A 15,000-nucleotide genomic window follows, 5' to 3' on the forward strand; every position below is an offset into this window, starting at 1 on the left:
GGAAACGTCACAGAGATCAGGAGATGGTCAATATTGACATAGAGGGAGAGATGAGGATGAAGATGAAGATGAAGATGAAGATGAAGATGAAGATGAGGATGAAGATGAGGATGGGCAGGAATTAAGTTAGGTGTTTGGGTTTAAAATAAAATAACAAAAAATAGATAAAGTGTGGGAATAATATTAAGATTTGAACTGCTATAATCATGAAGAATGTTGTTTCAAGGCAGGTGTGTGTATGTGTGTGTGTATGTGTGTGTGTGTGTGTGTGTTTGTGTGTGTTTGTGTGTGTGTGTGTGTGTGTGTGTGTTTGTGTGTGTGTGTGTGTGTGTGTGTATACTCGTGACCGGATGGTGAGTAATTAATGACCGATGTTCTGTCCATAATGTAATGTCTGTTTATGTTTATGGAGGAAAACATCATTTATAGGAAGCAGAAACTTGGAACAATCACTGATTTGGGTCAAAATCAGAACCACACAGAACCCGAGCAGTGGAACTCTGAGACCAGGGTTAGTGCAGAATGAGAACTGGAGCTCTAGACACGATGACGGAGCTCAGACTGTTCCAGAGACAGTCCGAGAGCACTGAACTCACTTTTAGAAAGTGTTCCTCTTTCCAATATTGATACAGCAAAGCTTCTACAAAAAAATTAACTAACCGTCCACTTTATTAGGAACACCCGCTCATTCGTACGGCTGTCTAATCAGCCAATCACGTGGCAGCAGAACAGCATATAAGAACTTCAGCTTATGTTCTCCTCCAACATCAGAATGAAGAGGAAGTCTGATCTCTGTGACTTCATCCATGGCATGATTCCTTCTGAGGAACCAGTGAAGAACCTTTTATTTCTAAGAGTACCTAAGAGCTGGACACGAGCTGCAGACCCGTTAACCATGCTGTGGTGAAGGTTCTTTGGATTAGTAGATCTTTAGAGTTATTAGGTTTTATGTCGAAGCTTCTAAACTTAAACAGCTATTAAGTTGATTTTTGATCCAAAGAACCCCTTCAAGAGTTCTGTGTTTTCTGACATGTTTAGTAGCTTCAGTAGAACCATTCTGAGATTCTACAAGGGTTCTCTAAGAATACCTAGAAGCTCACAGCATCCTTAAAGTGTTATCCTTTTAGAAGAACATTTCTGAGAGGATGACACTTTGTTGTTGGGCTCTATACACAAGTTCTGAGGGTTCAGTCAGAGAGATGTTTAAGAGAGAGTTCCTCAGTGGTTCCTTAGAAGTTTAACAGCTCTAGGTTGTTTTAGAAGGATAACTGAGGGTTCTATCAGAGAAATGTTTACAGCATGGGGGTTCAGAAAGTTCCTCATGGGTTCTTTAGATGTTTAACAGTTCTTGGTTGTTTTTTAGAAAGATAACTGAGGGTTCTATTAGAGAGATGTTTACAGCATGGGGGTTAAGGAAGATCCTCAGAAGGTTCTTTAGACATTTAACAGCTCTAGGTTGTTTTTTAGAAGGATAACTGAGGGTTCTATCAGTTAATGTGTACAGCATGGGGGTTCAGAAAGAGTTCCTCAGAAGATTCTTAAGACATTTTCTAGCTTTCTAAAGGGTTCTACCTGATCTACAATGAAATAGAAAACAGTTGAACTGAATGTTTGAACCTGATGTCTGGATAATGTAGAACAGTGAGCAGTCTAAATAAGCGTGTTCCCGAGCATGTCGAGAAGATTGTGGAGATGATTCCTGACTAAACAGAGTGTGTGTTCACACAGCCAACACCTTTCAAGCTAAACAGTCTTCCAGTCTAGACGATCCGAAAGCACACAGGTAAACAATGTTCCTCACAGACCCTTAATCCTTTAAACACCGGAGTGGTTTTAATGACTGTGATGTTTTTCTGTGTGCCAGAGACGTTCAGCCGAGCGTCTTGTGAAACTGTGGTCCACCTTCACGCCGAGGATCGGCACGGACATGCAGCGTTCCCTCGCTTGTGACATCACTAACCCTCAGTGGGGGATTATTACCTTGTGGGGGCTGATGTCTGCTTCTGTGTATATGATTTACTCACGCTCCGTCTCACAGCCCCGGGATTAAGAGTCCAAATATTCCAAGCTTGTGATTGCCAAAATTCTGGGCTTCGACGTGCTGTGGCTGGAAACGACGGCTCTAATCCGGGGTGTGTGTGGACGACATCAGGCAGAAAAATAAAAAATAAAAATGCAAGCCGGGTTACGGCACCACCGTGGCTCCTGAGTGGTCAGAAGATCTAATCTAATATATTATCGTTTCTATAAGGGTTCTCTAAGAATACGTAGAAGATCACAGCATCCTTAAAGCGTTTGTTGGGTTCTGAGGGTTCAGTCAGAGAGATGTTTAAGAAAGTTCCTCAAGGGTTCTTTAGACCTTTAACAGCTCTAGGTTGTTTTTTAGAAGGATAATCCGTCTAATTAATTCTGTGTCCTGAAAACCATCACTTTTTTCAAATTCCTGACTTGAGAAGCGTCGGGAACGGAAAGTCCGAGTCACAGCCAAAGCAGGAACACGTCTTACTGATATCTTTAAGAAAGAGTTCACTAATCATCTGAAACTTCACGCTGTCCTAAAGAGAGATTTGTGTAGAATGCGTAAACTTGTGAAGCTTTACAGATTAGATTTAAGTGAGAATTTTGATCTTCAGATCTTCAGTGGCGCTGCACTTTGTATATAACAGACTGGTGCTGCCCCCTGGTGTCTGAAATCACACATTACACACCAACTCTGACTCACCAACTGACTTTTTTAGGAAATTAGTAATAAAAGTTATTAGTAATTATTTCAGCAGTGTATTAATACATATTTTTGATTTATTCATCATTGTTTTTATTTTAACTCGTTATTTTAGCTTCATTTATTGTTATTTTGACCACATTAATCATAACCAAAATGTTATGTCAATATTTTGAGTTAATGACCATTGGATTTTTTTTTTGCTTAATAACCCGTTATTTTGTTATAAGATTTCAATATTATTTATAATCTCATTATTTTTGACGTAACGGTTTGTTACTTTTCTAACATTATTTACACTGAATGTCTCGCTATTACAAGAAAGTTGTTTTGTTTTTTTATATAGCTTTTTAACTTTGCAGCTCGTTATGTCATCTCTTTTTCCTTAATATCCGATTATAACATTATATCATCATTATATTTCGACTTATCCTATTATTTTGGACATCTCGTTATTTCAAGGTAGTATGTAATTATTTTTTAACGTCATTATGTTAATCTCTTTTTCTTGACTCGACTTTAATGGAAAACTAAATTGAGTTTATTGAGTATGTGTGATTATCTTCGTCTTGATCTGAGCTGCAGTTCCGCGGGTGAACACGCGGGGGCGACATCACACTCTTTCATTCAATTCAAAAGAACTGGAAATGTAGAAACAGTCATACAAACTTACATGAATGTATTTATTTATTTATTCACTGACCGGTGAAGTGAATAAGGCTGAGTATCTCCTCATCATGGCACCTGTTAGTGGGTGGGATATATTAGGCAGCAAGTCAACATTTTGTCCTCAAAGTTGATGTTAGAAGCAGGAAAAATGGACAAGCATAAGGATTTGAGCGAGTTTGACCAAAAGGGCCAAATTGTGATGGCTAGACCACTGGATCAGAGCATCTCCAAAACTGCAGCTCTTGTGGGGTGTTCCCGGTCTGCAGTGGTCAGTATCTATCAAAAGTATCCTTTAAGTCCTGTATGTTGACAGGTGGGGCTTTCAGGATTTAAAGGATCTGCTACTAACATCTTGGTGCCTTCAAGGATCTAGTGGAGTCCATGTCTCAAAGGGTCAAGGCTGTTTCGGCAGCAAAAAGGTGGACCAGCACAATATTAGGCAGGTGGTCATAATGTTATGGTTGTTCACTGTATATAATCTGAGATACTTATCTTCTCATCACATAACTGAAGCTGAACACCTCATAATTATACATCAGTGGGAACAGAACTTACTGGTACACATTACCAGTGCAGACTGGGAAAAGGCTCAGTCTCAGTCCTCCTCAGTTTCATGGCTGAAATCCAGTTGACATTTTTCCACTGCATTAACTGGACCAAAGCCAAACTTGTCAAAATGAACCTTTATTTGGACGCTGTATGTGAAAGAGCCCACTCAGACCCCTGCCTCGGTTCTATACACTTTGATAAGTCTCTCTGTATCTGTCTTTGTCTGTGTTTGATTTCTTTTCCTCAATATGGCCTTCATCACAGCCTCTCACTATTCCCTCTAATAGTGCCTCCATGTCCACTTCACAGTCTTGTAGACTTTTATCCAGTTTATCCACACTGGGATGGGACAGTGCACTGGTTGTCGCTGCAGTGTCCTGCGCTCTGCCTTTTACCCTGTTTTAAGTGAAACCATGAATAGTGTTTGTGTTGTTTCTCATGTGGCTGCACACGTGCACTTGATGTAGGTGTGTGTCTTAGCTACCTGTGTGTAATCTCCTGGAGTTCTGCCTTGTTTTAGTACCTGGTCCTGGAGGAACAACGCTTCATCTCAGAGTGTAGCGTCTCGGCTGTATTTGTGTCAAATGATAATAGAGCCTCTCGACTTGATTACCCTCTCCTTATAAGATTCACGTGACACTTTTACTCTCTTTTCCAACAACTAATTCAAACACTTCCACACTTCTAGCTCTCCTTGTGGGCTTGTATTGTATTTTACTGCGTATGTTGGATGGTTGTTCACCCTGTCCTTTATTTGTTGTTGATCTTTCCCAGCTCTCTTCAGGTTTGAGAAGAAAGTAATGTACAACAGCTTCTGAAAAACTCAGACTGGCATCACCACCATGTCACAGTCACATTACTGAAGCTCTTGACCTGTATGATGCACACACTGCACCGCTAGAACATGATTGGATAATTGTATGAATGATCAGTGAGTGCATGACCCCAGTGAAGTGTAGGGCTATTATTATGGCTTATTTAGTGCATGGCATGCACGTGCACATAAAAAAGATCACCTGTAAATGCCCGCAGTGAATAAAATGAATGCACGGGATTGCCTGTATGCACTTGTGCATGCAAAGTGTCTCGTGCACATTATTTAAAAAATATTTTTGAGCATGCACGCATGCTATACACCTTATAAACACACTTTTTAACCTCGGATCTGCCCCCCCCCCCTTTTTAGACTTCATCATTGTGATCATCACTATGCTATAAACCACAATTAGAAAGCAAAAGTCGTGTAAAAACACACTCTAGGATACTAAACGACGTTTAAACGTGACCATCGAGTACTATTTTTAGTACTTTTAGCAGGTAATCGTGCGTTTTATCACGTAATATTTCTTTAAAAGTAAAAAAAGAGAAAGAAACAGAAAGCGACGCGGCCCACGCCTCGAAAAGCGGCTCGTTCCGGCTTTGCCACATCACATCTAATATCCTTACTCCGCACGAGGAAAAATAGTTCCTCACACAATCATTCTGCGTTCCTACACCTCTCCTCACACACTAATCACGTGTTCTCTCTCGCGATTCCTGTGTGATTTCCTTATTTTTAAACCTCTACTGAACGTGCTCGAAGGTGTTGAGTAAGAGTCACGGCGGAGGGATACATCAGATCGCGAGCTCTCGCTTTGCCGAGCCCACGGGAGCGAGCGTGTTTCGGGAACGCGCACTACAGCTGACTAGAGATTACGAGTGTGTGGTTTAATATGATGTCCAGGACAAGACGCAGACTTTTGAAGGTGGACGAAAGTGCCTTGTTGTTCTTTCTAAGGGTTTGACGTTCAATTTGGGAAACATTTCCTTGGCGTGGAAAGAAAGCTGGATTATTAGTAAGATGATTTGTCACTCTGCTTTAAGGTAAGTGAAGTTAGGACTGCATGAAATTGCAGAACGCTGTGTTTATTGTTGTTGTTGTTGTTTAATTGTTTTCTTTTTTCATTTAGCATGCATCTAACACGATTTATACCCATGCACTCTTATACAATAAAAGTAACTCAATAAATGCATGCATGCATCATCTTTACAGTCTTTAAGGTAAAGACTTGATGTAAATACAGAGGTATGAACTAATGTAGATTAGATGAGATGCTGCACAGTGCAGTAGTTATTTGTGCAGTGACATGAAGTCTGGAGGTGATGTGCTTGAGGTTTGGACAGTTTGGATAGTTAGATGTTGCAATTATGGAAGAGTGAATGGAAACAAGCACTTTTTTGGTGAAGTACCGAAATCGATTCAGTGATTCATTTCATTTCGATTCATTCATTTAATCCCGTTATTATTCACAATTTCTTGTAATACAGAACGAAAAAGCCCAAAGGAACGCCATATTTCAATTTACAACACTTTTGTAACGTTTGTACATGGGAAACTGAGTGAATGAATGCTGTGCTAATTAAGGAGTAATGTCTAAAAAGGTGTTTAAGTAATTAGTCTAATTGCTTGAATCAGATGGAATAAAACTATGTTTTTTGCACCTTATCGTGTTTGTGTGTCTGTCAGAAATAAGGGTGGTGCGCGAGGAAGTGTCTCATAATAGAGCAAAACTTTCACCTGCACGAAGATGAATCGTTTCTCTTTTGTTCGATTCAGTTGAGTGAGTCGAATTGGTGAATCGGTTCAAATAAAAAGAATCGGCACAGCTGTTCTGATTAGTAAAAGTGAACAAACAAGGCAAATTCTAAAAGTGATTCAACCTTCTGTTTTGTTTATATTTCTGGCCCAGAAATAACAATATAGAGCAAAAAAGCAGGCATAACCAGCATAGGGACCAGAGTGAATCACTTCACTGTGACCAAAAAATGACAACTTTTTTATTTTATTTGTAAACTGAATTACAGACTGCAGCTTTAATAGACAGGGATTTTATGCATGAACAGTTGAGACAGACAGAAATGCAAATAAATAAACCGTAGTCTAAATAAATAAATCTTTGGTAGACCTGTGTTTTTTTTTGTCCGTTGTCAGCTACAAGCCCCGCCCCTTCCAGCTTTGTGATGCATGCCGAGAAAGTTTGGAGCTAAAGTGTCGAACCCTCTGCCTTTGATTTGTTTGGGAAATGCGTTCACAAGATAAATTCGATTGCATGATTCAAATCATTTCATGTGAAATTTTTGCATGGTTTGACCACATTTTTAGTTCCGAGACTCTCTCTCTGTCTCTCTGTCTCTCTCTCTGTCTCTCTCTCTCTCTCTGTCTCTCTCTCTCTCTCTCTCTCTCTCTCTCTCTCTCTCTCTCTCTCTCTCTCTCTCTCTCTCTCTCTCTCTCTCTCTCTCTGTCTCTCTCTCTCTCGGTCTCTCTCTCTCTCAGCAGAACTACTTTTAAACTTTCACTTCTCTAACGTTCGTGTTCAGATTTTTTCCTTAATAATGGCTTTTGACTCAGACACTACTTCTGTTTGGTCTTTAGAGAAACATCTTTAGCTTATAAACATGTAATAAACATGTAATTGTATTGCAGCTGCAGTTATAAATAACAGGCTAAAATATAAACATCGCACAGGATTTGTTTAGGAACTATTTCCTCTCGGAAAGCGGACAATGAAAGGACTGTAAAAGTCGCTATCAGGTGTATCAGAAACACAAGCACTATAGAAAAGTGTTTAGAGAAGTTCCACTGAGGAGGAGGAAGCGCTCAGCAGAAAAGAGAGCAAAAGCTGGTTTCAGGTTTGCAGCATGCCAACAAGTGAATCGATTTGGAATCGACTCGGAGTCGACTCTTGGAGTGAATCAGAAAAGTGGAAATCTAGAAATGTAGTTTCAGGTTGTTTACGTAATTATGAATTATTTTAGACCGAGAACGGACAAAGTGTTTATTTTGTTTATACAAACAAGCGTAGTGTAAATAAAAGAGGAGCCGAACAAATCAGAAGTGAGGTCTCATGGGTGTGTGTGTGTGTGTGTGTGTGTGTGTGTGTAGGGGACAGGATGTTCTAACACAGTGGTAATAGTCCTGTTGTGGTGAACTTTCAGAGCCTTGTAAAGTGATCTGGAAACCCCCCCACGCCCCCCTTCTCTGCCCACTGACTCGTCTGCGTCTCGGGGTTCATGTTCTAAGCGCGCCAATTTGGGGTTTGGCGTTGGAGGAATGAGTTTCCTCTTTAAACAGAGTGTGTGTCGGTCAGTGTGTGTGTGTCTTGGTTTACATCACACTGCCTTTGCGTCATGTCAGAGTATAATTAGTCTTTGCTTTATTATTAGAATGTGGTGAAATAAAGGAAGGTGAATTTCTGATATTTTGTGCATCTGAAAAAATCTGTACACACACACACACACACACAGTGTCATTGTAAACCACAACTCCTCTTAAGCTGGAGGCGTGTCACTAAATAAAACCTCATCATGGCCGCCGGTTTGAACGTGACGTCTGCAGCAGAAGATGATGATTCAAGTAAGTTTTCTCACGTTGTTGTTTTTTTTCCGACTCAAAACCACTCGCACGTATACCACGTCAGGCCACATACATCATCTGCACCACTGAAACTCATACCCACCAGCACCTGAAGTTTGGTGTGAAGTTACTTGCAGATGTTTCAGATAGATTTATTACGAAACCCGGCGTCATCTTTTGGTTTCGATCTTTTATATGTTTTGTTTGACACTAAATCTTCTCCAGAGCAGCACTGAGGTTTCGGTTCTGGAGGTTTTTTTTTAAAGGATGAGACACGTGGTGTTGTGATGATCTCAGCGTGTCATTACTCACACACATGCTCCAGCAGATGTGTCTTGATGACTAGTGGCATGTTTATATTTCAGCTTCAGCACAGCCAAAAAAAAAAAAGGTATCGGATCACACAGACACATATGAATCATTTTCTAAATATTTCATCTGCATCGAGGCAAAAGTATGCACATACACCACATTTCCAAAAGTTCTCCACTCTAATTCATCAAGGACAGTCAAGTTCCTCCACACCAAACTCACTCATCCATGTCTTTATGGACCTTGCTTTGGTCACTGGTGTGCAGTCATGTTGGAACAGGAAGGGGTCATCCCCAAACTGTTCCCACAAAGCATGAAATTGTCCAAAATGTCTTGGTATGAAGCTGAAGCATTAAGAGTTCCTTTCACTGGAACTAAGGGGACGAGTCCAACCCCTGAAAAACAACACCTGAACTCAATGACATGGAGGGGTGTCCCAAAACTTTTTTGCAATGTAGTGTATAATAACTACATAGTATTTTTAATAAAACCCAACGGTTAACTATAAGAGGTCAGTGTGATGTTGAGTCTGTATTTAATTCGGTGATGTTTACTCAGTGGCACAGCGTCCATGAGGAAGTGCTGGCGCTGGGGGTTGGTTGCTTCCTGACAACATAAATTTAGTAGTTTAGGTCACACACAGGTCATGTGACTCATCAGAAATCCTGAAATATAACATGCTAATAATGCTGACTGGACATTTGTCCAGGAACTGTGTTATAACCGAGGGGAACAAACATACGCTTTTTATTTAAGGAGCTTTAATGACTGACAGAAAAATAAGAACTGTGGTGATTAGACATAAAGACACAAATAATTATTAAAGACTTGTTGCTTCAACCTTTTTCCACAACTTCAGGGCTAATTTTTTCTTCTGGTCTTTGCTAGCCCGAATCCGGGAGTGCAGCTCTCGCTCGGTCCGGTAGGGGCGGTGTGTTCAGTACACGCGATTCTCCACATATACTAAACGAAGAAGAAAAACTTTGTCCGAATCCCAAACGGCTTCCTATTGGATATGTAGTGCACTACATAGAGAGCAAGAATACATACTTTTAGACACTACGTAGTGCGCTTGTGTATGGAGAAAGGAGTGAATTTGGGATTCGCGCTTTGCACCTCAGCACGTTTAAGGCACGGTACATCGCGAAGCGTGACAGTGTGACAACTTTTTCCCGTTATAACGGAGAGAGGACCGTGCACGCGCTCGGGATAGCCGTCGTGAAACGTGTAGCTCTAGAAAGGAGGAAGATGGGGCTCGAGAGGCTCACGCGCGAGCTCGTCTTGAAGAAAAATATGACGGTAATTGTCACGAAGAGATAAAATGGCGGCTTCTGAAACCCAGGGCACCGGGGTGTAGTTATAAAGTTTCTAAAGTACTTTTTTTGTGTGTAGTCCGGTTAAGTGTCGGGTGTGTGTGTGTGTGTTTGTGTGTTTTAACGGAGAGCGCGAGCCGTTTTTAATAGCGCGCGAGAAAGCTAGTGGAGAGATGAGGAGCACGCGGTGTGCAGTGACGTGCACGCGCTGCACAGGGCTCACCCACGTGCTCTAAATTTTTGCACAGCTTTTTTTTTTTTCTTTTTTCCTCCCACACTTTTCTTTCTTTTTTTTCTTCCTTTCAAATCGGTTTCAGTCACTTTGTTCTTTTTTTTCCTTTTCACCATCACTTATCTTTCTCCCCCTTTTCTACTTCTCTTTTATGCATTCTTTCTTCTCATCCCCCTTGTCTTGCTCATTTCTCTCTCTCTCTCTCTCCTCCTTTTTTTTTAAAAACTTTATTTTCTGTCATTTTTTAATTGTTTATTTTGTTCCTTTAGTTATTGTATTAAACCTTTTCCTTTCTTGACTTTTTATTCTGTTTATTCGTTTTAGAAAATATGAAAAACTAAACGCTCTTAAAGCTGGAAAAGTGTAAAAAGAAAAAAATAATTAATTAATTAATTTAAAAAAAAAAGAAGAGTGAGAGAGAGACTTGTATATTCCGCTGAAGCGTAACGGCTCCAGATGTTCTCCTGACCAACGTGAAAAATTATAATGAAGCAAGAAATGAATACCACAACATTGTAAAGATAAAAATAAATAAATAATAAAATTAAATAAAGTTAGAAAAAATATAATAATTAAATATGATTTTTTATACGTTTAAATTAACCCCAGAACTGTTAGAGGTAATAGCGTTATAACACAGTTATAACTGAATAATGTAGTAATAACTCTTTATATAAATGAGTGATGTGGCTGTCTCTCTGCAGGTGTGTATGAGTGGTGGAACCCGGGCGTCATGTGATCTCTGGAAGCACGTGATCGCCCCCCGGAGGAGCCAGGATGCCTGTGCAGGCGGCGCAGTGGACAGAGTTCCTGTCCTGCCCCATCTGCCTGAACGAGTTTAACGCCGGTGGACACAAACCCATCAGCCTGGGCTGCTCTCACACCGTGTGTAAGACGTGTCTCCACAAACTGCATCGTAAAGCATGTCCCTTCGACCAGACCTCCATCAGCATCGAAATTGAGCTACTGCCGGTCAACCGTGCCCTGCTGCTGCTGGTGGGGGCACAGGTGAGCACGGGATTGTGGGATTTGGGGTAATACAGGTGGCATTATGATGGCAGAACCAGAACAGAATAGTGGGTGGGGTTTTTTGGGGACGTTGGGATCCTGAGGGGATGTTCTTGTATAATGGTTGGGAATTCCTATTGGGTGGGACATTTGGGATTCTGGAATGTCCGTTCTGTGGGAACTAGAGTGTGTTCTGGGGTTAGGGAGTGGAGGTGGTGGGATAAAGGATGGACCTACTGGGATAGCACTTGGATGTTCTGGGATAATGAGGAACGTTCTGGTATATGTGTATGTGTTAGTGTTCGTGTGTTAGAGCAGGGTGTTGTAGTGGCTGGTGGAAGTAGATACTGAGGTGCTAGCTGTGCATACTGGGATTGCGTCTGGGGATAATGGGATACCAGGTGGATGCTCTGGGAGGGTGTGTGAAACAGTGCTTAGGAATTATGGGATAGTGAGAACCGTTCTGAAGAAGGTCTGGGTTGGCAGGTGGGCATTGTGGGGTTGGCAGGTGGGCGTTGTGGGAGGATAGATATGGTAGATGTGTTGCACACATCATTGTGTGGGGAAGTGTGATGTGTGGCGGCTATAAATAGTCATCGTTGTGGTCAAATTGTAGGAGGGGGGAATGTTTATCTAACTGGCTGTGTGGTTTAGATAGTGCTTACAACATTTTTAGGCAAATGAGCTCTTTTTTGTTTGTTATTAAGTAAGTGTGTGTGTGTGTGTATGTGTGCAGGTTCCTGAAAGCCAGGGTGTGTGTCTGGGCAGCGCTGAAGACACACAGCATTATGAAGTGTGCAGGACGTGTGTGGAGGAGTTGGCACTGTACCTGAAACCCATCACTGGGGGAAAAGGTAGAAGCACGAGTTTCAGCTGTGTGTGTGTGTGTGTGTGTGTGTTTGTGCGTGCGTGTGTGCGTGCGAGAGATGATGAGAATGTACTTCTTTTTGTACGCTTTTGTTGGTGTGGTTAAGGCTGTGTGTGTAGATCAGCGTTTCCTGTTTGCCCTGGTGTGTGTGTGTGTGGGGTTAGGTTTTGTGCATCAGAGATGAAGCTCAGTGTTTCTACTAGCTGCAGCTTTATTTTATAAAATCAGTGCTTTTTTTTTTTTAAATACAGGTGATAAATGAGATTTTGATTTCACGTGTAAAGCCGTTTGGTGTCCCGGGGATGTGCTCCAGTGACCTGAATGTTTGTTTGTTTTTGTTTGCATCTGTAACAAGAGTCTCTCCTCCTCAGATTTGCAAGAAGCTGTTTGGAGGAAACAAAGCAACTATAAAAGGCCACAGGGGTGTGTGTGTGTGTGTGTGTGTGTGTACAGGGAAGATAAACTAATGAGGTTAATGTGGATCTTGTGGCCAACAATCTGCAAGTCTGAAATATAAGTGACCAATATTTAAATGATTTTGCCACAGTAATGTAAATTAGATGAGGTGTAGCACAGGTAACGTTTGTCACTCGCACTGGTCACTTGATTGATGTTGCTTGATCTTTTTTTTACGGAAATATAAAACACTTGGCATCAAGTGCAACTTATTACTAAGTGTTACTATTGCAGCCTGATCACATGTTCTCTCTCTCTCTCTCTGTGAAAGGCATGGTGTCTCAGAGTGCGAGCGCACTCAGTCGGCCCATGCAGAGGAAGCTGGTGACTCTGGTGAACTGCCAGCTGGTAGAGGAGGAGGGTCGGGTCAGGGCGCTGCGGGCGGCTCGCTCTCTGGGAGAACGCACCATCACCGAGCTCATCCTGCAGCACCAGAACCCTCAGCAGCTCTCCGCCAACCTGTGGGCCGCCGTCAGGGCACGGGGGTGTCAGTTCCTCGGACCTGGTAAGTCTTGTGAATGTTACGCTGTGGGTTTTAAAGGTTTCCCCCTAGACTCCACTCTGACGACTTCATGTTTCCAGAGCCACATAGTGCACCATTTGCCCCTTCTGTCCTGGGTGCACTGTTTACACATTCATAACACACCATGCAGTCCCATGTTCCCAGTTCTCCCAGACTTGTGGTGTGCCCAGCTCCTGGTTCCTCCAGGCTTCCATGTCCATTCAGTCCTCGGTTCTCCCAAATGGTCAAACAACTCTGCATATGCTTGCTTGGTGTCTGTGATGATTACTCATAGGGCAGATTCTGATTGGGAGAGAAATCTCTCATCTGATCTCATAAATGAGTTTTTATAGTCTGAGAACACCGGGCACATGAGTCTTCTCTCCTGTAGATGATTAATTCTGTGTCTAAATATCGCTGTGTGTGTGTTTCAGCGATGCAGGAGGACGCCCTGAAGCTGGTCCTTCTGGCTCTGGAGGACGGCTCGGCTCTCTCTCGCAAGGTTCTGGTGCTCTTCGTGGTCCAGAAGCTGGAAGCTCGGTTCCCTCAAGCCTCCAAGACGAGCATCGGTCACGTGGTGCAGCTTCTGTACCGCGCTTCCTGCTTTAAGGTCAGAGCAGTAACGCTGCTACACATGAACTCCTGATGTTGATTATTTTATTTTGGCCGCATGCCATGGAGTGTTTTACTCCTTACTTTATTACATCAGACCGAAGATGATTGATGTGATGGCAGAGCCACAGAACATCTGATCTCGGTGTAAAGACACCCGAAGTGTTGGAGAGGGTGTGTGTCCGTCACGCGGTGTGTTATGTCATGACTCCAGCGTGCTTGGCAGGGCAGGAATGTTGCCCCTATCCCAGAATGCAACGGTGCACTATTTTTCTCCTGGTGGGACTGTAAACGAAGTAGATGAGGTGTTTCTGACGCAGCAGTTGCAGGACTCGACTTGGCTGCATCTCAGAAATGGATAAATATGGGATGTAAATCTAGAGGGTCGGTGAGGTTTTGTGTGTGTGTGTGTGTGTGTGTGTGTTTGGTGTCAGTGATGATTACTCATAGGGCAGATTCTGAGTGGGAGAAACATCTGATTCTCTCACCTGATCTCACACATGAGTTTTTATAGTCTGAGAACACCACACACTCCATGCTGAGATTAATGAGCTCGTAATTAACGCCGCAGTTTTTTTGTCTTGGTGTTTATCGGCGGTCAAATCCTCCTCTTCCTGTCGTTTCCTCAGGTGACCAAGCGTGACGAAGACTCCTCACTGATGCAGCTGAAGGAGGAGTTTCGTACGTACGAGGCTTTGAGGCGTGAACACGATGCTCAGATCGTGCACATCGCCATGGAGGCGGGGCTGCGCATCTCTCCTGAGCAGTGGTCCTCTCTGCTGTACGGAGACCTCGCCCACAAATCACACATGCAGTCCATCATAGACAAGGTACCGCCCACTTCCTATTCATTTTTAAACTTAAACCTGTATATTTTTTCCTTTAAGACTGGATTCACAAGGATCTTTTGATGCGTGTCTGAAATGCACTTTTTATTGTAACGTCAGTATTTTGTTGGAGGTGGGGCTTCAGGGGCGGGGCTTCAGGGGCTCATCACCCTGGGAATGCTTTTCCAATTTTTTTATTATAATATTTGTATATTTTTATTCCATGTTTTTTGCTAATTAAATACAAAATGTGAAAGTGGTAAAGAGAAAAATAAACATAATTAATAAAATAAATTATTTTTTAATATTATAATTAAATAAATCTGTATAATTGGTTAAAAACTTATCATTTGTTGCTTTATTTACATAATACAATACAATTGATAAAATATTAAAATAAATTACTAAAATAGTTTTTTAAAACAATTTATTTTAGAATATTTTATATTAAATGAAATGCATTAAGAAAGAACTACATTTTAAAATTGATTTTATTCTCTGTGGCTGGTTTACAGTTCGGTTTCTTCTCCCACGCTC

General features: G+C 41.8%; 1 protein-coding gene across 3 annotated transcripts in view; it reads left to right on the plus strand.

Annotated features, from left to right (window-relative positions):
- Positions 1-5,598: 5,598 nt before the first annotated feature.
- Positions 5,599-15,000, plus strand: part of rc3h2 (ring finger and CCCH-type domains 2) — a 24,826-nt gene continuing 15,424 nt past the window's right edge. Inside the window, exons 1-6 of one of the 3 annotated variants that reach the window (XM_058411460.1) lie at positions 5,599-5,803; positions 10,895-11,198; positions 11,935-12,052; positions 12,794-13,027; positions 13,459-13,634; positions 14,266-14,466. In XM_058411460.1, the coding sequence (XP_058267443.1) occupies positions 10,968-11,198; positions 11,935-12,052; positions 12,794-13,027; positions 13,459-13,634; positions 14,266-14,466 (960 nt within the window). In that variant the 5' untranslated portion in view covers positions 5,599-5,803; positions 10,895-10,967. Of the gene's footprint in view, positions 5,804-9,734; positions 9,945-10,894; positions 11,199-11,934; positions 12,053-12,793; positions 13,028-13,458; positions 13,635-14,265; positions 14,467-15,000 lie in introns of those variants that run through there. The other 2 variants (XM_058411461.1, XM_058411462.1) reach the window with 2 other exon arrangements.

Source organism: Hemibagrus wyckioides, linkage group LG16, assembly GCF_019097595.1.
Source record: "Hemibagrus wyckioides isolate EC202008001 linkage group LG16, SWU_Hwy_1.0, whole genome shotgun sequence".
Taxonomy (NCBI): Eukaryota; Metazoa; Chordata; class Actinopteri; order Siluriformes; family Bagridae; genus Hemibagrus; species Hemibagrus wyckioides.